The sequence below is a fragment of the Panthera tigris genome, chromosome D2 (assembly GCF_018350195.1).
Source record: "Panthera tigris isolate Pti1 chromosome D2, P.tigris_Pti1_mat1.1, whole genome shotgun sequence".
Taxonomy (NCBI): Eukaryota; Metazoa; Chordata; class Mammalia; order Carnivora; family Felidae; genus Panthera; species Panthera tigris.
The window spans coordinates 75,169,730-75,191,624 of record NC_056670.1 but is presented as its reverse complement, the minus strand read 5'-3'; the positions used below and the strand labels follow the sequence as shown (position 1 = coordinate 75,191,624).

General features: G+C 41.7%; 1 protein-coding gene across 2 annotated transcripts in view; it reads right to left on the bottom strand.

Annotated features, from left to right (window-relative positions):
* The window catches only part of INPP5F (inositol polyphosphate-5-phosphatase F), an 89,204-nt gene that overhangs the window by 2,752 nt on the left and 64,557 nt on the right, over positions 1 to 21,895 (bottom strand). For both annotated transcript variants that reach the window (XR_006208926.1, XM_042959771.1), the window contains exons 13-19: positions 21,290 to 21,418; positions 14,466 to 14,583; positions 12,325 to 12,523; positions 4,454 to 4,525; positions 3,282 to 3,355; positions 2,715 to 2,843; positions 2,016 to 2,103 (exon numbers count right to left, since the gene is read on the bottom strand). Coding sequence is in view for 1 of the 2 variants with exons in the window: in XM_042959771.1 (XP_042815705.1) it covers positions 2,016 to 2,103; positions 2,715 to 2,843; positions 3,282 to 3,355; positions 4,454 to 4,525; positions 12,325 to 12,523; positions 14,466 to 14,583; positions 21,290 to 21,418 (809 nt within the window). In the remaining variant the exon portion in view is untranslated. The remainder of the gene's footprint in view (positions 1 to 2,015; positions 2,104 to 2,714; positions 2,844 to 3,281; positions 3,356 to 4,453; positions 4,526 to 12,324; positions 12,524 to 14,465; positions 14,584 to 21,289; positions 21,419 to 21,895) is intronic.

The window sequence follows — 21,895 nt, the reverse complement described above, 5'->3', positions numbered from 1 at the left end:
GTCCCTGGAAACGCAACACCTGTAAGATCTTAGTCTGACTCCGTGAAGCTCTTCACGATAGTTAGATTCATCATATTGGGTTCTTTGGGATCAAACCTTTTGTCTTTAAAGTTGACTGTAATTATTTCATGTTTCCTTCAACTGAGTTCTCTCTGGCATTCAGAGGAGGGGGAGGCAGCGGAGGAAGGCAAGGGAGAGAAGCATCCCAATGGTTGCCTCAACCTGCATTTTGGGGTATTCTGAGAATTAAGCACAAAAAGTTCCCCCCAAAACCACACCTAAAATTCAGGCAACAGCAGTTATCCCCTCATCTGTGGGGGATACATTCTAAGCCGCCCGCAGTGGCCATCTGAAGCCATGACTGGACTAAACCCTGTATATATACTAGGTTCTTCCTTACACCTATGCACCTATGCTAAAGTTTAATTTATACACTAGACACAGTAAGAGATCAACAGCAGTAAGACAATAATACTGTAATAAAAGTTATATGAACATAGTCTGTAAATACCTTCTAGTACAGTACTCCCCCCCTTCTGATGATGGGAGATGATAAATGCCTACACGATGAGATGCAGTGAACGATGTAGGCATCGTGACTTAGGCTACTACTGACCTGACAATGGGTCAGGAGAAAGACCACCTGCTTCCAGACCGTGGCCGACAACAGGTAACAGAAACATGGATGGCAGGGGGAGGGGAAAAACTACTAGTGTCACCTTGGGGGCAGGTCCACCACATCCTCAATCTAAAGGACCAGCAAAGACAACAGGCCCATAAATGGGAATCTATAGCATCTTGACTAAAGCTGCCTGCACGCATTCCAGTTGGCTGAATTCGGATGGGAGGGAGGGAAAATTTTCCTTGTTTTCTGTGATTCACCTACATTTATTTAAAAAGATACAGGCTATTTAACGTAGCGTTTTCTCATTTGGCATCCCTCGTGACAGCTATGAATGTCAGAAAAAAGTATTGCTGTTTGCCACATGTCTCAGTATGTACGTTTGACTCTTGCTGGTCATGTGGGATTGCTGGTCACGAGCATGTTCAGAACAACTAGGATGTTATTAAAGCGCTACTGGAACAATTCTCTCTACTAACAGAAGACCGAACAATTATTCTCTAGATGACCAAGTGGCTCTCTTTAGTGGAATGTGAACCATGAAATGTGATTAGATAGAAAATCCAAATTTTAATGTAAATAATCTCTTCACAGGCATTCATTCCTTCCCCAAATTCAGAAACCACTGGTGTTTAAAACATACTGGCTTGGGGTCCCTGGGTGGCTCAGTCGGTTGAGCATCCGACTTCGGCTCAGGTCATGATCTCACAGTTTGCGAGTTCGAGCCCCACGTCGGGCTCTGTGCTGACAGCTCAGAGCCCGGAGTCTGCTTCAGATTCTGTGTCTCCCTCTCTCTGCCCCTCCCCTGCTTGTGCTCTCTCTCAAAAATGAATAAATGTAAAAAAAAATTTTATTTAAAAAAAAAAATTTTTTTTTTTTAACATTTATTTATTTTTGAGACAGAGAGAGACAGAGCATGAACAGGGGAGGGTCAGAGAGAGAGGGAGACAAAGAATCTGAAACAGGCTCCAGGCTCCGAGCTGTCAGCACAGAGCCCGACGCGGGGCTCGAACTCAGAGTGCGAGATCGTGACCTGAGCCGAAGTCGGACGCTTAACCGACTGAGCCCCCCAGGCGCCCCCCCCCCAAAAAATTTTTTTTAATATATTTAAAAGAAAAAAGAAAATAAATAAAACATACTGGCTTGTCATTTTCTCTACACAGTTGTTTAAATTATGGCCACAAGTAATGTATTGCTTAGATCTACTCTCAAGAGAGAGCATTCAGATTCAAACAAAAAGCATTACTTATTGATCCACAAAAACGGGACACTTCCCAGCCTAAATACCAATACATTATCACAGATTTCTCCCCATCTTGCAAATACTTCTAAAGGAGTAAGACTTTGAATAACAATGTCTTCATTGTTCAGAAAATCAAAGTACTGTACTTACCTCTCAAGTTTTTTCTCAATTATAGGTACATCTAATCCCATGGCTTGCTTGGTTATCTGCAGCATCTCCGCAATGCACTGAAGGGTATCTGAAACCCAAATACAACTGCTTGACAATCTCTCCAAAAACAGATGAAAAAAAACAGCACTTGTAATTCAGAACCCTGAATGAAACGTGCGGTCTTAACCCTTAAATACAAACGTACTTGCTGCGATTTACAGAAAACTGCTTCTTGTTCATTACTCTCCCCCACTAATTTAAAATGTCCTAAAACAAATTTTTTTGTTGTTCTAAAATTAATAAAGGGCAAAAGGAATTAATAAAGGGCAAAAGACCCAAATCAACTGGAATTAAAAGTTTCTTCTCATTTGTCCTGTGTTAGACACCAAGGCAACAGCCACGAACAAGACAGGAACGGTCCCTGACGAGTGTCCACGAGAGGCACCTGTGTTGGGGGAAAGGCCTGGCACCCATATGGCCAAACACACAGATCTCCCATCAGATACCCTTGCCAGAGCTACATCAGCTCAAGTAACTTCCCTGCTTTGCTGGGGACAAAGTTGCTATGTGAAGGTTGCAAGGCTCCAAGCGGTTTTCCTGGATCATTCCGTTTGTAATGGTGTGTACTTTCCCCAGTTCCACCTGGATTTTTAAGAGCAGATCAAAAGCTATCCCTGAATACAGGCATCTCTTCATTACCTTTCCCGTCCTCTTCTGGATTGCGCATTACAGCTCTCAGTGTGTGGAAATAGCCACTTGCTTCTTTGTATCTGTAGTGCAGTCGCATGCAGGAGAACTTTGGCTTACCAAAAAGAGTGGGTTCAGGACCTAAAAACCCAAATGAAGATGTTTAAACGATTCATATAACATTCACTTTTTTAGCTCCAAAATACCAACACTTACTCATCATTAGCTATTTAGCACTTTTCTTATTTCTTCTAAATGAGGACACACAAAATACAAGCTTACTGTGATCATTTGGTTTGATGAGACTACATAAAAACTCTTCTTCAGTTTCAAATATGTAAACTTTCTTGATCCCTGGGTTAATCTTCACAAGGTAAGTATTAAACACAGTTATTAGACTCTATCCATCACTAGTCTCTAAGGAACAGAAGAGAGTCCTAAAAATTAGACTACTTGCAGTATAGTATCAATATCCCTTTCTGGGTCCAGGATGCTATAGTGCTGGCTCAAACAAAGTGACCCATTCTTGGAAGAAACCGAATTTGCTTTCGAGGAGTGGATTAGCATGTTAAAATTTACCTATTTCTATTTTTTCCAGGTCTTCTAGACTTAGTCGTTGATACTGGTTTACCTTATCAACTTCATCATCATAACTGGATAAAAGGAAAGGGAGTAAAAACAGGATTAAAATCAAAAGCATATTTGGTTTGTCAGCTGAAACAGTAGCAACTTCTATACAGTTAAAATATTCCAGGGCATAATACACTATGGGATAAAAGGTTAACCATTTTAAAAACTAGATGAAATGGCATTAACATATATATACAGTTCAAAAGCTAAGTAACAATCAGCTTGTATCTTACATTAAAATGAATTACAAAATGTAATTTGTTTTATAAAAATTTTTAAACCCAACCAACCTAAAACTTAACCTAAAAGGCAGGTAAACACATACGTACTACACTAAAGGCATGTATCTGTGAATAATAACAATCTGATATCCGAATTATCTGATTATCCAATAATAATCTGATATCCGAAATCAAGAATAAAAAATCCATACATCAACATCAATGGGCACCTGGGCCAATGACTTAAAAAAAAAAAAAAAAAAAAAATGACCATTCAGAGTCACACAAGTCCAAAAAGAGAGTATTTACTTAACAGGAAAAACAAAACAGAACAAAACAAAACCTGATTCTGGTAAGGCTAATGAGGAAGTGCTTGTAATTTTGCTAGTGGCATTGTTAATTGGTAGCCTTATTGGAGATCTGATAAACCACAGTATTGTAATTCATCATACCCTTTTAACCAAAGAGAAGCAGGTGTGTGCATGTGTGTGCACACACATATACATTTACCTGCACAATGACAACTGTATCATTCCTAACGGCAAAAAAAAAAAAAAAAAAAAAAAAAAGGAAGTATTTCAGTGCTAAAAGATGGGGAACTGTTTACTGTAGAGTAATAAAAAATAATGTAGAGTCATTTACATTAAAAGTATGGAGTACATCAAAACATGGAAAATATATAATACTTAAATACTGAAAAAACATATAAATACTGATTACAACTCTAAAATCCCATCTTCAAGTTGATAAGAACAGTTATAGGAGGTAAAGAAGTTCAGTGAAGTTCCTTAAACTATGTAACAAAACCAGACTCTTAATTTTTCTGTCATGAATTCTAATAAGGAAGTTGACTTAAATTAAAATAACAATTAAAAAGCTTTAAATCAAAAAGCAACTTACTAGGCCACGTAGTAGGCAGAGTTAGAAAGCAGTAACAGCACATCCACATCTCTGTGAGTAGCATCAATGAGGCTAAACAGACACGACACAAATAATTAAATATTTTCATTTTCGCCTGCATTTGTGCCAAGATTATTTGTATAGCAGAGCCACTTGTGATAAAGATTGGTTGGGGGGGGGCAGAAAATCACCTAATCAAGGAGTCCCACTTTTGAAGTTAAATGTATGCAATCTATCCATCTGGAGGGGGGAAAAAAGGAACTCAGTTTGAGAATGGGGGGTAGGTGTCAGGGAGGACTAGCTGAGGAGAGCGGTCCCTTCTCAGAGAGAGGTGGCCAAAGAGGTGGGAGGACTCAGCAAAATAAGATAATATGTGGGGAGAGGGGTTTGGGAAGAAAGGAAAACCAGGGTCTCAGAAAAGAAGAAAAGGTCTACATGAATCTCACAAGACCTAACCATCAAAACGACAGTACACATTAAGGATATTTTTACATATGTGCAGAATGCATCTTTTGAAAACAATTTACATAAATAAAACATTTAGATGCAAAAATGGGACCAAGCCCAAGCAACTTTGTGTATTTCTTACTCCAGATTAATTTACTTGGCTTTTAAGGAACAAGTAAACATTTCCTTATTCCAAGTCCATTTTTTGGACTTGTTTTACCATATTTTTACCTCCCCTCTCAAATCAAATATCAAAATAAGGGTCAGAAACATGAGTGTTGGTGAGACCATTAAGCCCCACAGCAAAATCTACATTTTTGTAAGATTATGAATTAAAAAATAGTCCAAGTATAAAAATCTACAAATAATCAGCAGATAAAGCAGGCAAAACCTGAACTCAAATAAAAGTCTTAATATTCACCTAATATTAACAATATTAATTTCCAATCAAAAGGTGGAAGTTAATCTACATTCTTATCTTGGTCTCAATATTCCACTGTACGAGTGGATATTGCTCCTTTAGAATTTCATACCTATTCGCCCAGATTTGCCAAAATGCTACTACTGAAAAACAAATGGAAAACAGTAGGGGAAAAAAATCATTTGTAGATGGAAGTCACGTCCTTAAACTGCGTCAGAATGAGGTCATTGTTTAACGCGTACTGCAGAGACAAACTAACCAAAATCTTAAAACTGCAGTAATTTACATCCGCGGCCCCTCGCCGCAGCATAACTCAAACGGTCTTAATCTGAAATAACTAATTCGCCTCAATTTTCACCTACAATAAGACACCGAAAAATACAACGAGTAAGATGCTAGGAACCGACGTTACGCAGATTGGTCCAAGAATCACGCGCACTAACTAATCAATCCACCGGGAACACAAGACCACGCACTCAGGCTACCGGCAGCTCCACCGCGAACCCTGGATCACACTACCGCGCAGTGGGGGTTTGCGCAGCGATACTTACATGCACTCTGAAAACTGATGCTTGAGCCAAGCCATAAAAATTATGTCACGACACTTATCTTAAGAAGAAATTCTACTTCTACAAGTCAGTGTTACTTCCTCCGAGCTTTTTCCACTGAGGCATTAATACATTTACATCAGTCCAACAGGATCCTCAGTCAAAAACATTATGTCTTTAACGAAAAGCACTGGGCACGTAACAGGCGGTCAAGAAAAAGGTCAGCCCTCCCCCCCCCCCGCAATTTTACTGGAGTCTTAGCTGCAGTAAATACTTAATTTCCCTCCCCGCCCACCCTGCCCCTGAAGCGCACAAAAAAAGACACGTTTTTCAACACGGACAGTAAACGAAGGAAGCCCCCCCACCCCGCTTAGGTACCTCCCCACCCCCCGCGTTTGCAGCTTCCGAAGCTGCTCTACTCGTTTTTGTTTTCCTGCCAGTCAGGCATGCCCTCCTTCCACACGATGAAGACAAAAACTGCGAGCACCACATGCAACCCCACCACTGCGACAATGGTCGCATAAAAGCCACTGTCGTCAGGAGACATTAACAGGAGACTTTGGAAAAGGAGCAACTTGCAGGAAAAATACAGCCCCACAGGAACTTTAACCATAAGTCCTGCAAAAAGGAGAAAAATCTTGAAAGTCGTGGCCAGGCTGCCGCCTTCGGGCTTGGGCTCGGCAGCGTTGCCGGTGGCATTGCCGGTGGCGTTGGCGGGCCGCTGGGCGGTTGGTGGAGGCCTGTGGGAGCGCGGCATCGCGTCCGTCCGTCCGTCAGTCCGTCCGTCGAGAAGTCGAAGCTCAATCGGAGCCGCCTGCACCCAAGCTCGCGCCTGCAGCGACTGCGGAGACTGCGGCAACTGCGGCAACTGCAGCGCCAAGCCACGCCCAGGAGACACGTCTCGCTTCCGGCCGCCCCCGCTGCCGCGGCACGCGCCCAGTGCGCATGCGCATCCGCCCCCGCTATCCCGCCCCCGCGCAGCGCGCGGCCCCAGCCCGCGGGGGCGGGGCGCCGAGGTGCCCGCGGTCCGCCCGGCGTTCGCACTCGCTGCGGTTCAAAGGGACGCATGCGGCCGCGGCAGTGTGAGCATCTGCCCGCTGCACTCACACGCCCAGCAGCGTGGCCGCCCCACGCCTCCCGACGCCTCCCCGCTGCCCTGAAACGAGTGGAGAAGTGGGCATCTACTCGGGGCAGAAAAAGCGGGCTCGATAGAGTTGGGCAAAATAACGAGTGGGCTGGTGGAGGTGCCGAAGGGCACCTGGGCGGTACGCCCGCTGTCCTTCCACTCTGCCGACTCCCCCAGCGGCCAGCAGCGCGCCCCCAGGCACCTGTCGTTCAGGGCCCAGCGTTTTCGCGGCAACGGCGCGCAGTGCAGGGAGCAGGGACCCAGACCACCCGGCATCCGCGCCGCTGGCTGGCCGTGGGGGTGCAAGCCGAGCTCGACGCTGGAAGGCAAGAGGCCGCGACGGGAGTACCCGGGAGGCCCGCAGGCAGTGCGGGAACAGTGCAGCGACAGTGCGCGGCCGCCGCGGGAGGGGTGGAACAGCGCGGGGAGCGGGTCGTTCCTGCGGTGGCAGGGCTGCGCATTTGTCAACTGCGGCCCAAACTGTTTTCCTGCCAGAGTTAAGTGACCGGGACCGCATTGCGGCGAGCCTCTGGCGCAAAATTTAACCGACATCAAAAACACCCAGCCATTAATTCTTTAGTGCAGTATTTAAAAAAAAAAATCCTAACGCCAAAATATCATGAACAAAACACCAACCAACATTTGAAATAACGACAGGATCTGACCCTGCACTTGTACAACCTTGTCTCACTTGCCTCACTCCATCCCCGGCCCTGTAAAAGTTTATTTACCAAAACACAGTAGCTCAACAACAAAAAGACACAGAACTGTTTTTAAATGGGCAAAAGATTTCAACAGACATTTTTCCAAGGAAGATACACAAATGGCCAACAAGTACAAGGAAAAATCCTTAACATCCTTTGTCAGTAGGGAAATGCAAATCAAAACCACAGTCAGATACTACTTCACACCTCTTAGGAGGACTGTAATTAAAAAAAAGGGGGGGGGGGACAAATGTTGGCGAGGTGGAAAAATTGGAACCCTCATACACTGTTGAGAATGTCAAATGATACAGTCACTCTGGAAAATAGCTTGATGGTTTCTCAACAGTGAAACACAGATTTACACATGACCCAGCACTTTCCACTCCTAGATATGCACCCAAAATAAAAACTGATGTTCAAACCCAAACTTGTACAGGACTGTTCTCAGTGTTACTATTTACAACCGCCAGAAAGTGGAAACCACCTAAATGTCCATCCATGGAAGAAAGTAAGCAAAACATGCTATATCCATATAACGGAATGCTACTCAGCTACAAAAAGGAATGAAGTTCTGATATGGTCCACAGCATGCACGAACCATGAAAACATGATGCTAAGTGAATGAAACCAGTCACAAAAGTGGTCATAAAAGTCACTTATTATATGATTCCATTTATATGCAATGTCCAGAACAGAGACATCTATAGAGACAAAAAGTAGACCAGTGGTTGTCTGGGCAGAGGGACAGGAGAATGGGGAGTAATTGCTAGTGGGTGCAGGGCTTTCTTCTGTTGTAATGAAAATGGTCTAAAATTCACCATGGGGATAATTGCACAATTCTATGAATATACTAAAAGCCATTTAATTGTATGCTTTAAATGGATGGATTACATGGTATATGAACTCTATCTCAAAGAAGGTGTTTTTAAAAATATATACACATGGAGCGAATGGCGGAGGCAGGCAGGCATCAACTGCTGAAGACCCCAAGCCCCATGGCTGGCTGGCTGGCTGGGGATCTGAGCCCACACAGCCATTCCTGGAGCTATCTCTCCCTGTCCTCCATCAGGGTCCGCCTGCTCTGGGTTTACCTCTCTGGCTTAGTCGATAGACTGTACAAAGGTTCCGTAGCAAGTCAGCCAAAGAGCAAGTTTCCAAACATCCCCCTTCAAGGGAAAATGGTCCGCCATCTAAAAAAATCTTTAATCTTTGCAAATGAGGAAAAATACCAGTAGTGAAGTTAAAGAAGCTTTAGCAGTATTAGAAAGAATGACAACCACAATAAAAAGTAGAGAGGAGCTGACAAGCAGGAGAATCCTAAAGAACTGTGTGTAATCGAGATGCAGACACACAGTTAACTTTGGAAATTCAAATGGGCACATGAGACCCATCAGAGAATAATCCACCTGAGAGGAGAATGTAGTGAACCCGAAGATGGTCATAATTCTGTATCTGAAAAAGCATCACCGCTGGAAGAAAAGAGAAGACTGATCTGAAACAACGATGGCTTCTGCTCCAGCTCTTCCAAAACCCCAATGTAAGGCTCCAAACCATGCCCCCCATAGGGGCCGACACTGGGGCCAGCCGCAGGGGGGCAAAGTGTCTCCCATCACCTCAAAGATACCAAGACTCCTGACGGGCGGGTCCCGGCCTTCTACCCAAGCCACCGAGCCAAAATAGGACCTTCGAAGTCACTGCATCAGCTTCACTACCTATTCTATCCATGTCATCTTGTCCCACAGCTTCAAGGGTGGCAGTTTCTAGTAAAACAGTAATAGTGGGAAACACAAAGGGCAAAAAAAAAACCTAGCAAGCAGCTAACACCTCAACCGTTATCAGATGCAACCGCTTTCAGTTTGGTCAGCCTCAGGGAAAGGAGATCCTTCCCAGACCAGAGTAGAGAGTCTCAAACCTGAGCAGTCCGTCCCTGTCACCCAGTAGACCACGTGCAGATTCCCACAAGTCTGTGTCCCCTCTGCTCCCCCAACCCTGTCCTCCTCTTGAGAGTCCATACGTCACTTCCTCAGACACTCCTGGTGTCCGGCGTAGCAGTGGGGCTCCCTGCCCGTCTCTTCTCGGACCAAGTCCAGTGTCTGTGCTGAAGAGGCAACACACACAGAACCATTCATTCTCCCGTCAGGAACTGGCTACGTGTGAGAACCAACAAGACACAGAAGACGACACCTCGGCCAATGAGATGTAAGCTGATGGGACAATCTTCAGAATCTTTCTGTGTCCTGCAGCACAGAGGTCACGAGGTTTCACTACGTCCATGACTCTGGCTCTGATGGGCCTCTTTTGTCCACCAATGACCACGAGGAAGAAGACAAGGATGAGGACGGCGGGGGTGAATGTGCTTCGGCATGTGACATAGGCAAAGGGATCCTCTCATCACACTGAAACTTAGCCACAGACCGTCTAAGAAAGAATTAGAAGCCAAAACACCTCGCAGGGGTGACATGTGAAGAAGAGAGGCAGGGAATCCAGGAACAGGTTGGAAATTAGGAGACTTAGCCAGAGGCCCACAGCCGAGGAATTTGAGGGAAGAGATATCCTTAACACAAAGGAATGGGTAGGGAAGGATTCAGGGACACTTGCTGCCTAGTATGGGTTATCCAAGTAAATTATTCTTCCTCAGGAGCTTCAACCAAAGATGAGCAGAACACAATTACCGTCTCCCAGTTACCAGAAAGCCAAACGGCATAGTGCAGGATTAAAGAAAAACGAGGAGTTCAATCATCGGGCACCAGAAAGGGGTGGAGGGGGTCAAAAAAAATCAGAAAAAAAGAGAAGTATTTCATCATGTGAATGAAGAAAGGACAAAACTGGGATAGGCATTGGCATCTGGAAAGTTATTACGGGTTTGGGAATCTAACCACCCAGCAATTTTCTTAAAGGCCTGATCTGATCCCAGGAGAGGAGAGCAGTCTTGTTTCGGCTCTGTTCTGGTACATACGGTACCAGTAATTTATGCTGTGCCAGTGAGCCCAGTTGCCAGAAAAAAGCCTTGAGTGTTTTCATACACATTTTTCTTAAATGCAGGAGGCTCCTTCTGACTCTTAACAAGCGTGCTTACCCAAATTGTGCAGCAAGCTTTAAATACAGCACAAACACACTTTACATATTTTTAAACTCCTCATCCAGGATACCAACTTTATGTGAGAATTACAGGATTGGAAATCAAATCAGGTGTAATGTGACCTTGCAAAATGGTAGTCAGCTTTAGAAAAGAACATTTTGGGGCACCTGGGTGACTCTGTCGGTTAAGCATCCGACTTTAGCTCAGGTCATGATCTCATGATCTCACGGTTCGTGGTTTCAAGCCCCACATTGGACTCTGTGCGGACAGCTCGGAGCCTGGAGCCTGCTTTGGATTCTGTGTCTCCCCCCCCCTCTCTCTCTACCCCTCCCCTGCTCACACTCTGTCCCTCAAAAATAAATAAACATTCAAAAAAAAAAGAACATTTTGGTCTTTCCCTATTTCAATAATCTCCAAAGCAGAAATAAAAATACTTGATCTAAGGAATAGGATATTGACAATCACAACACCTTTACAAATCTGAAGTACAAAGTTAAAATTCAAGCAAACTGCAGGTGTGCTGCCCATAATTATTCCTGAATCACCCTCTTTTGGGATGCTGCCTTAAGTTGAACTAATGTTATTTAAAAAACACACACAAAAACCTAAGGTACATGAATCAAAAATTTTTACCAAATGGCTCATGGGAACCCAGAAGTTTTCTGTTAATTTTTATGTAAGAAAAACCTCATCTCTTATTTTATGAGTCTGAAAACTGCATCCACACATACAGTATTGATTATCAAAGTGAAATAATCCAGGAAATTAAAGTCACGGAAGGATTCCCTATGAACCTACAGTCAATATTGTTTTTAATTTTAGTATACATATAAATATTACCTTGCATTCAGTTGTTCTTTCAAGCTTGTTTTACGCCTTTTATTAAAAGCACATGAAAGGTAAAGTGCAATAAAATCTAAACAGAGCCATTTGTCCTCAGAGCTTGGTCTAGAATTTTCTGCAATGTTTCTAATTCATAGTATTGAAGATTATAATGTTAGATTTTAGCGTAAAAGCAAACACTCAATCTGTGAATGAATTTAGATCCTGCTGTTCCTTTTGAAGAACAACTTGAAACTGGATGGTTTTCGTTTAAAAAATGTCGAGCATTCGTTGGCCGATTGATTTTGTGAAAGGCCAGGATACTTTCCAAACAATCCAAGTAAGTGCCATCATTGCTCCTCTTGCTGCACTCAGTTGTGGGCAACAGAGCAATAAACCTAGATTCTGGGGGGTGTGGGGGGGGGCAGGCAGCTGTGAACTGTAATTCTACAATTTGGGTTTTTAAAAACTCAAATATGGATTTTTTAAAAAAAATTGCATTAAAATATGTCTCTTCATTGCCGAGTTTTTTAAATGCCCCTTCAATTTTGCACCCAAAGTGAGTGCCTCTGTCAGCTTGCCTCAGTTTCCAGCCCTGGTATATGAAAACTGCCATGCACCAAGCATCCATGCCCACAGCTTGATGGACAGCCACTAGTGCTAATTATGACAACAACATCAGAAACTGAAACACGTTAGTTACCAGAACGTGACTCCAACTCACCTGGGGTCACAGTCAATGAGGGCCCAGCCCCCATGGAACTTTTCATCATCAGGCAGCAGTAACTTCATATAACTTTGTAACAGCTGGCTAATTAGTTCCTGGTGGCTTCTCTGATTCTCCTTATGCAAAGCTTCATGCTCTTTCTCCTTGGTAAATATGGAATAAAGATCTTCTGTCACTGGAATGCCTTGCATCAAATCTAGAGTAAAAAGTGTTAATATCTATCATCATCTTAATTTGCTAATATAATTTTAAAAAAACAAGACAGTGTAAGACCTAAAACAATAAAACGCATAAGAAAACATAGGCATGAATCTTTGTGATCTTGGATTAGGTGGTTTTTTTCTGGTTTTTGTTTTTTTAAAGTAGGAGTCACACCCAGCACGGAGCCCAACAGGGGGCTTGAACTTAGAACTCTGAGATCAAGACCTGAGCTGAGATCAAGAGTGGGACGCTTAACCGACCGAGCCACACAGGCGCCCCCCCCCCGCATTAGGCCTTTTTGTTTCATTCAGATAGGGCACAAAAATCACAAGCTACAACAGCAAACTAGACAAAGTGGACATCATCATGATTAAAAACTTGTGTGTCTCAAAAGGCAATGCCATGAAACCGAAAAGAATCTACAGAATGGGAGAGAGTGTTTACAAATCACCTGAAGGGACTTACATCCAGAACGTACAAAGAATTCCTACAAATCAGTAACAAAAAAACAAACCAATTTTAAAATGGGCAAAGGAACTGAACAGACCAGCTAACTTCTTTGTGGTGTGGCATATAGCTCAAGCCTTCACACAGCACTGTAATCCATTCTTTACAGGTGTTCAGGACAGTGAGCCTAGCAGCTTCTGGGAGAGAGCTGCTGGCCACTGGCCTTACAAGGGGAAGCAGTAAGCCCAGACTGCTGTGGCCTCACGCCTTCTCTCACCTTTAAAGAAATCCAGTTTCAAGATCAGGGTGAAGCGGACGCAATGGATGGTCAAACTGAGAGAGGGACAGAGTCTGGGTCCTCAATGACTTAACTGAGCTGCTAGATCAACCAATGGAGGAAAAGTGTCTTATTTTTTCTTGAATAAACTGCTCAAATCCAATTTTCTGGTCAACGCACACCCTACCTATGGCCAAAACCAAACTTTTTTATACCAGACTTCTCAAATACCTAACTGACCAGTGTATAGGCCTTACCATTGCATGTATGGCAAATAATCAGATTAAACAATAGAATTTCAAAAATATTCTCAGAGGGATGCCTGGGTGGCTCAACTGGTTGGGTGTCAGACTCTTGATTGCGGCTCAGGTCATGATCTAACGGTTTGTGGGATCGAGCCCCACGTCTGGATCTGCGTTGACAATGCAGAGCCTGCTTGAGATTCTCTCTCTCTCTCTCTCTCTCTCTCTCTCTCTCTCTCTCTCTCTGCCCCTCCCCTGTTCTAAAGCATGCACTCTTTCTCTCAAAATAAACAAACTAAAAAGCAAAAAAATTTCTCAGAGACCATAGGACAAGTTGTTACTTTGGTTCTAACCCAGAACCTTCTACATTTACTTTAATCCTATGAGGTAATACTTTCATGAAAATTAAATTAAAAACGTGCCACTGTATGAATTCCACTGGGCAATCTACCTCCATTTCCTCTTCTAAATCGTGGTAAGAACTGGTTAGGATAATCTCTAAATAAGATACCCTAACATCATGTTCATTCATGCTTACAGGAAAGGATGGTGTGTTGTCCACAGCAAGAACATATGACAAATGTCATACAGGGCAAGAAAGACATCTCATCACATCTCTCAGCCTTGAGTAATGGAAAAACAAATAGAACATGGAGTTTTCAGTTGATGAAATTTTAGGGTACCTCATTCCATACTCCAGGAACCTCAACTCTGCCTTCTGTTACATGAATAGCAAACTGACAAATACACATGGAAATGAGTGGTTGCTTTTGTGCTTCAGCCTAAAAAAATCTGTCAAAGTCTAGTCTTGAAAAAATTTGAATTTGATTTCTTGGGTAAGATGCTCAATATAGAAACACAAGTAAGTATATTATAAAACATACACTGTGTTAATGAAGTTGGTTTCTGCAAAACACTAGTCAGGGAGGAATAACAAATTTTAAAGAAAGAAAGCCATTTATGTTCCTTACCTATAACAGCTTGCCTATAAGCATCCTTAAATCGATTCAGGTAATACCGATTTGCCGAGTTCACACCATCTTTCATAACTCCAGCTAACTTCCTTTCTCCTGTCCTTGTAAAGTCACCCTGTTGAGGAAAAAGTCATTCTGACAATTGATTCAAATGTAAGAATTTTCCCAAAGTCAATGTGGGCTTTCAATACAAGACCAAAATTCTATAGGCTTTTATAATTTCTAAATAGTGCTGTTAAATTAAAATACCTACTAATATTAGGCTGTGACACAAGCACATCAAATAATTGAAATGCTATGTGTGGCATTAAGTCTTCAGTTAGAAGGTGCTTTAAACTGAATCCATTCTTGGCAACCTGTAGAATTTCTAGATTTTACAGGTCAAAACTTACTACATAACAAACAAAAAGATCTCAAGCCTCAACCTGGTAGGATACTCAAAAACTACAAATTTCTGATGTGGGAAAATGTGGACCATTCGCTAGAGTTTATTCCAATGGTGTTTAACTGGTGGATGTGGATGTTTGTGTCCAGAGAGAAAGAGATTTCTGTATTTTTCTGTATCTTGCTGCCCATTCCAATTTCTGTAAAATGATTTAATGAAGAGCTAAATTGTTTTCTCTTGTTTTCAAGAGAGGTGTCAGAGCAAGGCCCTGGAGGGCAGTGATTTAAACTTAAACAAAAGGAAAGCACTGTCGTCTTTTTTGTTTTTCCCCATCACAACCCTACTCTTTCCATCCAAGGCGATTTCAAAAGCAGTCCTAACACTGATGGCTTAGGAAGAACATATTGCTAATTAGTGAAGTTATTCATAGGAAATATTTAGCAACTGCTAATTAGTGAAATTATTCATAGGAAATATTTAGCAATAAGAATCTATTACGAAGAGAAAGACATAAATGCTGAGTCCAAAGAAGTGTAATATCAAGGAAAAAAGTATTTCTCCTTTTCCTCCCTGCTTCACTGAGATATAATTGACAAGATATAAATGGTAGTAGCACTGTGTGACTTTTTATTTTTTATTTTTTTTAATTTTTTTTTAACGTTTATTTATTTTTGAGACAGAGAGAGACAGAGCATGAACGGGGGAGGGGCAGAGAGAGAGGGAGACACAGAATCGGAAGCAGGCTCCAGGCTCTGAGCCATCAGCCCAGAGCCCGACGCGGGGCTCGAACTCACGGACCGCGAGATCGTGACCTGAGCTGAAGTCGCTTAACCGACTGAGCCACCCAGGCGCCCCAGCACTGTGTGACTTTAAGGTGTATAATGTGATGATGTGACCTACATATATATTATGAAATGATTGCATTAAAGTCAGTTAACATATCACCTCACACAGTCCGTGCGTGCTCGCGCGTGTGTGTGTGTGTGTGTGTGTGTGTGTGTGTGGTGAGAACATTTAAGATCTTCTCTCTTAGCAAATTTCAAGGATGCAACACATATGTTTTTAACTATGGTCACCATGCTGCACAGGAGATCCCAGAACTTGTTCATCTTGTAACTGGAAGTTTGTATGCTTTGACCAACATCTCTCCATTTTCCCCTTCCCCTGGTAACCACCAATCAACTCTTGCTTTCAAGTTTGACTTTTTTAGATTCTACACACAAGTGAGGTCATAGTGAGATCATTGTCTTTCTCTGTCTGGCTTACTTCGTAACACAATGCCCTCAAGGTTCACCCATGTTGTTGCAAAGGCAGCATTTCCTTCTTTTTTATGGCTGAATAATAGCCCACCACACACACACACACACACACACACACACACACACACACACACACACACACACACACACACACACATCCAGTCACTCACTCCACATTCATCCACCACCGGACACTGAAGTTGTTTCCACGTCTTGGCTATTTACTGTGAATAATGCTTCAGTGAACGTGGAAGGGCAGCTATCTCTGAGACACTGATTTCATTTCCATATATACCTATAAATGGGATTGCTAGATCATATGGCCATTCCATTTTCATTTTTTAGGGACTGTCCTTACTGTTTTCCATAATGCCTGTGCCAATTCACATCCCACCGATGACATCTATTTTTCCACATCCTTGCCAATACTTGTTATCTCTGGTCTTTGATGACAGCCATCCTAACAGGTATGAGGTGGTTAGCTTATTGAGTCTGGATTGGCATTTCTCTGCTAATTACTGATTATCAGAGGTTGAGCACCTTTTCATATACCTCTGGGAGGTTTCATATACCTCTGGGAGGTTTCATATACCTCTGGGCCATTTGTAGGTCTTATTTGGAAAAATGTTCAGGTGTTTTGCCCATTTTTTCACTCAGATTGTTTTTTTGCTACTGAGCTATAGGAGTTCCTTATATATTTTGGATATTAGCCCCTTATCAAGTATATGGTTTGTAAATATTTTCTCCCATTCTGTAGGTTGTCTTTTTGTTCTGTTGTTTCTTTTGCTGTGCTGCAGCTCTGTCATTTGATGTAGTCCCACTTGTTTATTTTTACTCTTCTCACTATGCTTTTGGTGTCACACCCAAATAATCACTGTTGAGGCCATGTCTCAGAGGTTTCCTCTATGTTTTCTTGTAGGAGCAAACTGTAAAAGCTCAGGTCTTGCATTTAAGTCTTTAACACATTTCAGTTTAATTTTTGTGAGTGGTGTAACACAGGGGTCCAACTTAATTCTCTTACATGGTGAATATCTGATCTTCCCATCACTATTTATTGAAGAGGCTATCCTTTCCCTATTGGAAATTCTTTTTGCTCCAGCTTTGTTCCAGCTTTGTTTTGCTCCAGCTTTGTTCTTTTTCAGAACTGCTTTGGCTGTTAAGGGGTCTTGTAGTTCCATATGAATTTTAGGATTTTTTCTAGTTCTGTGAAAAATGTCATTAGAATTTTCTTCTCTAAGTTTATTTATTTATTTTGAGAGAAAGAGGGAGGGGCAGAGAGAGACAGAGAGAGAAAGAGAATGAAAGAGAATCCCAAGCAGGCTCCACACTGTCAGCACAGAGCCTGACACAGGGCTCAAACTCATGAACCACAAGATCATGACCTGAGTTGAAACCAAGAGTCAGATGCTTTTAGCCAACTAAGCCACCCAGGCGCCCCGCCCTTATAATTTTCATAGGGATTGCATTGAATCTATAGACAGCTTTGGGTAGTATGAAAATTTTAACAATATTAATTTTTCTGATGTATGAACACAGGATATTTTTCATTTTGGGTCTCTTTCCTTGATGTCTTAACAATTTTCACTGTATAGGTCTCTTACCTTCTTGGTTATATTTATTCCTAAGTATTTTACTGTTTTTGATGCTACTGCCAATAGAATTGTTTTATTTCTTTTTCAGATATTGTTAGTATATAGAAATGCAACAGATTTTCATGTGTTGACTTTGTATCATGTAACTTTATTGAATTCATTTATTAGTTCTAACAGTTTTCTGGTGGAGTCTTTACGATTTTTTTATGGATAACATCATGTCATCTGCAGACAATTTTACTTCTTCCTTTCTGATCTGAAGGCTATTTCTTTCTCTTGCCTGATTGCTCTGGGTAGAACTTCCAGTACTATCATGAATAGCAATGGTGAGTGGGCACTCTTGTCTTGCTCCTGATCTTAGAGGAAAGTGTTTAACCTTTCACCACTGAATATGCTGTTAGCTGTGGATATGTCATATGTAGCCTCTATTATGTTGTTACATTCCTTCTATACCCAATTTGTTCAGTTTTTATCATAAAAGGATGTTGAATTTTATCACATGCTTTTTCTGCATCTACTGAAACGATTATACGATTTTTATCTTTCAGTCTATTAATGTGACATATCACATTTATTGATTTGCATATGTTGAACCATCCTTGTAGCCTAGGGATAAATCCCACTTGATCATGACGTACAATCTTTTCAATGTGCTGTTGAATTCAGTATTTTGTTGAGAATTTTTGCAGCCATATTCATCAGGGATATTTGCCTGTAATTTGCTTTTCTTGGACTGTCTTGGCTTTGGTATCATGACCTCATAAAATGAATTTCAGAGTGTTTCCTCCCTTCTATTTTTTGGAGGAACTTGAGGAGGAATAGCATTAATTCTTCTTTAAAATGTTTGGTAGAATTCATCAGTGAAATCATTTGGTCTGGGGCTTTTCTTTTTTAGTAAGCTTTGGCTTACTGATTCAATTTCTTACTCATTGGTCTGCTCAGATTTTCTATTTCTTCATAATTCAGTCTTGGTAGGTTGTATGTTTGTAGAAATTTATCCATTTCTTCTAAATTGTCCAATTTGTTGGCATATAACTGTTCAGAGTAGTCACCTGTGATTGTATGTATTTCTGTGGTATCAGTTGAAACGTCTCTTCATTTAAAATTGAGTCTTTTTTCTTGATTAGTCTAGCCAAAGGTCAATTTTGTTTATCTCCAGAAAACCAGCTCTTAGTTTTGCTGATCTTTTCTATTGGTTTTCTCATCTCTATTTCAAATATTTCTGTTCTAATCTTTATTATTTCCTTCCTTCTGCTAACTTTGGGCTTACTTTCTTCTTCTTTTTCTAGTTCTTTGAGGTATAAAGTGAGATTGTTTAAGATCTTTCTTTTTTCTTAACGTAGGCATTTATAGCTATAAACTTTCCTTTTAGAACTGCTTTTGCTGCACCCCATAAGTTTGATATGTTGTGTTTCCAATTTCACTTGATTTAAGATATTTCCCTTTTGATTTCTTCTTTGACTCACTCATTATTCAGGAGTGTGTTTCATTTCTACATATTTATGAATCTTCCAATTTTCCCATTATTGCTTCCTAGTTTTATATCACTGTGGTCAGAAAAGACACTGATATAATTTCTACCTTTCTGAACTTGTTGAGACTTGTTTTGCAGCCTCACATATGATCTGTCCTGGAAAATGTTCCACGTGTGCTTCTGAAGAATGTGTATCCTGCTGTTGTTGGATGAAATGTTCTATATATGTCTGTTGGGTCCATTTCACTGTTTCCTTATTGATTTTCTGCCCAGATGACCCATTGTTGAGAACGGGGTATTTAAAGTCGCCAACTATTACCGTACTATGACTTAGGCAAGTTATTTCTCCTTTTCATTCTATTAGTCGTTGCTCTATATATTTAGGTGTTCTGATGTGGGGTGCATCAAAGTATTTCTCTTTATTTTATTTTTTTATTTAAAAAAAATTTTTTTTTCAACGTTTATTTATTTTTGAGACAGAGAGAGACAGAGCATGAACAGGGGAGGGGCAGAGACAGAGGGAGACACAGAATCTGAAATAGGCTGCAGGCTCTGAGCGGTCAGCACAGAGCCCGACGCGGGGCTCGAACTCATGGGCCTGGGCCGTGAGATCATGACCTGAGCCGAAGTCCCAAAGTTGGACGCTTAACCGACCAAGCCACCCAGGCGCCCCAAAGTATTTCTCTTTAAACAAGAACTTGTACAAGGACTTCTAAAGTTCAATTTCTTTAATTAATAAAAAGCTTTTTGAGATTTATCACTCAACCAAAGATGGACTGATGCCTGTTGAGACCTTGACAGTTTTTTTATAAGAAATATCCTGAGATGAACTATTACCTTAAAGGAAAATTAACATAAAACTAAACTAATTCAACCACTTCCTATTGCCCACAGAGGGAGCATTTAGTGACCAGTAACTATAATTTACATGTAAATTAAATTCTGTGAAGAATGGCTCTGTAGGATCCTCCAAAGACTTATTCATAACAACCACGAAAAGATAATAAAATATTTCTTCAGCATTTACTATGTGCCAGGAATGGCCCCCACATGCACTAACGCGTATAATCCCATGACAATCTTTTTTTTTTTTAATTTATGCTTTTTTTTTTTTTTTTAATTTTTTTAATGTTTATTTTTGAAGGAGAGAGAGACAGAGCATGAGCGGGGGAGGGGCAGAGAGAGAGAAGGAGACACAGAATCCGAAGCAGGCTGCAGGCTCTGGGCCATCAGCACAGAGCCCGATGCGGGACTCGAACGCACCAACTGTGAGATCATGACCTGGGCCTAAGTCGGATGCTTAACCGACTGAGCCACCCAGGTGCCCCTTTTTATGCTTATTTTAAGAGAGAGAGAGAGAGAGAGAGTACACACAAGAAGGGGAGGAGCAGAGAGAGAAGAAGACATAAGATGTGAAGCAGGCTCTGGGCTCTGAGCTGTCAGCACAGAGCCCGACACAGGGCTGAAACCCATAGGCTGCGAGATCATGACCGGAACAAGATCATGACCTAAGCTGAAGTCGGGGCTCAACCGACTCAGCCACCCAGGCGACCCTCTCATGACAATCTTTTGAAGTGTGCCTAGTATTATCCTGTTTTACAATGAAGAGACAGACACAGAGAGGTTAAGTGACTTGTCCAAGGTTGCAGAGCTAGTAAGACGCAGGATTGGGGATTCAAATTCAGTGGAGGCCAATCATCATACTAGGGACTGAGTCCTGTCAACGGACACATTTTATCTGTATAAAGTTTTAAAAAACCAACTATTTCACATGAAATTCCTCATTTCCAAACTCCCGTGAAAAACTGGAAAATCTAGCAACCCCGGGCCTCTGTCCCAAAAGGAAGCAGAACAGTCCCCTCCTGAGACAAGATGTGCTTTTCCTTAGGGTCATACCCATCTCCCCCTTTAATCTAATGGGTGGTCACATTACCTGGCTTCAGCAGGATGTGAATGTGTGATTCCCACCTTAGCCAAACATTCCTGAAAGGAGTCAGCTACATAGACTACCATCTGTAGCCCACATATCTTTCTCTCAAAAGCAGAGTCAGTTTTCAACCACGTCCTATCTCCCCCAGAATGATCCACAAAACCATGCTGCACTTACTTACCTTCAGAGCAGCTGTCCCAGCATATTGTCTGCTAATGGAGTCTCCGTTGTTGGCCCACATTATCTGATAGATCCGATTGCATTTCACTGGCAGTGGCTGTTCCGGGGGCATCACACCTAATTTTTTTAGCTGAAATTAACACATTGGTGGATTAGCTACATATAAGCCAGGAAACCACAGCATAAAATACACACTGCAGAAAAAGGAAGCATGTTCATAAACAGTTTAGGATCCTCAAATAAAAGTAATGGTGTTTTCAGACTTTCCCCCAAAAAAAGCACAGTTGGGAGAGAGTTTTACGAACTGTTACACATGAATGAATAGAAGGAAATATTTATACTGCTTTGGTGTAATTTTTAATGTGTAGGCTCTTATTATATTTTGTCCGTGTTTTTAATTTGCCTATGAAGTCAAACTACCAAAAAAGCCTACTGAGACAACAATAACACTAACGGTAACACAGCAGTATGTGCCCAATAAAGGTGAGCTCTGTGCTGGGGTTCTAAGAGATTTTTTATATAAATTATTTCCTTTACTCCTCATAACAACCCTACGCAATCAATACTCTTATTACATCCATTTTAAGGATGAAGAGACAGAAGTTTC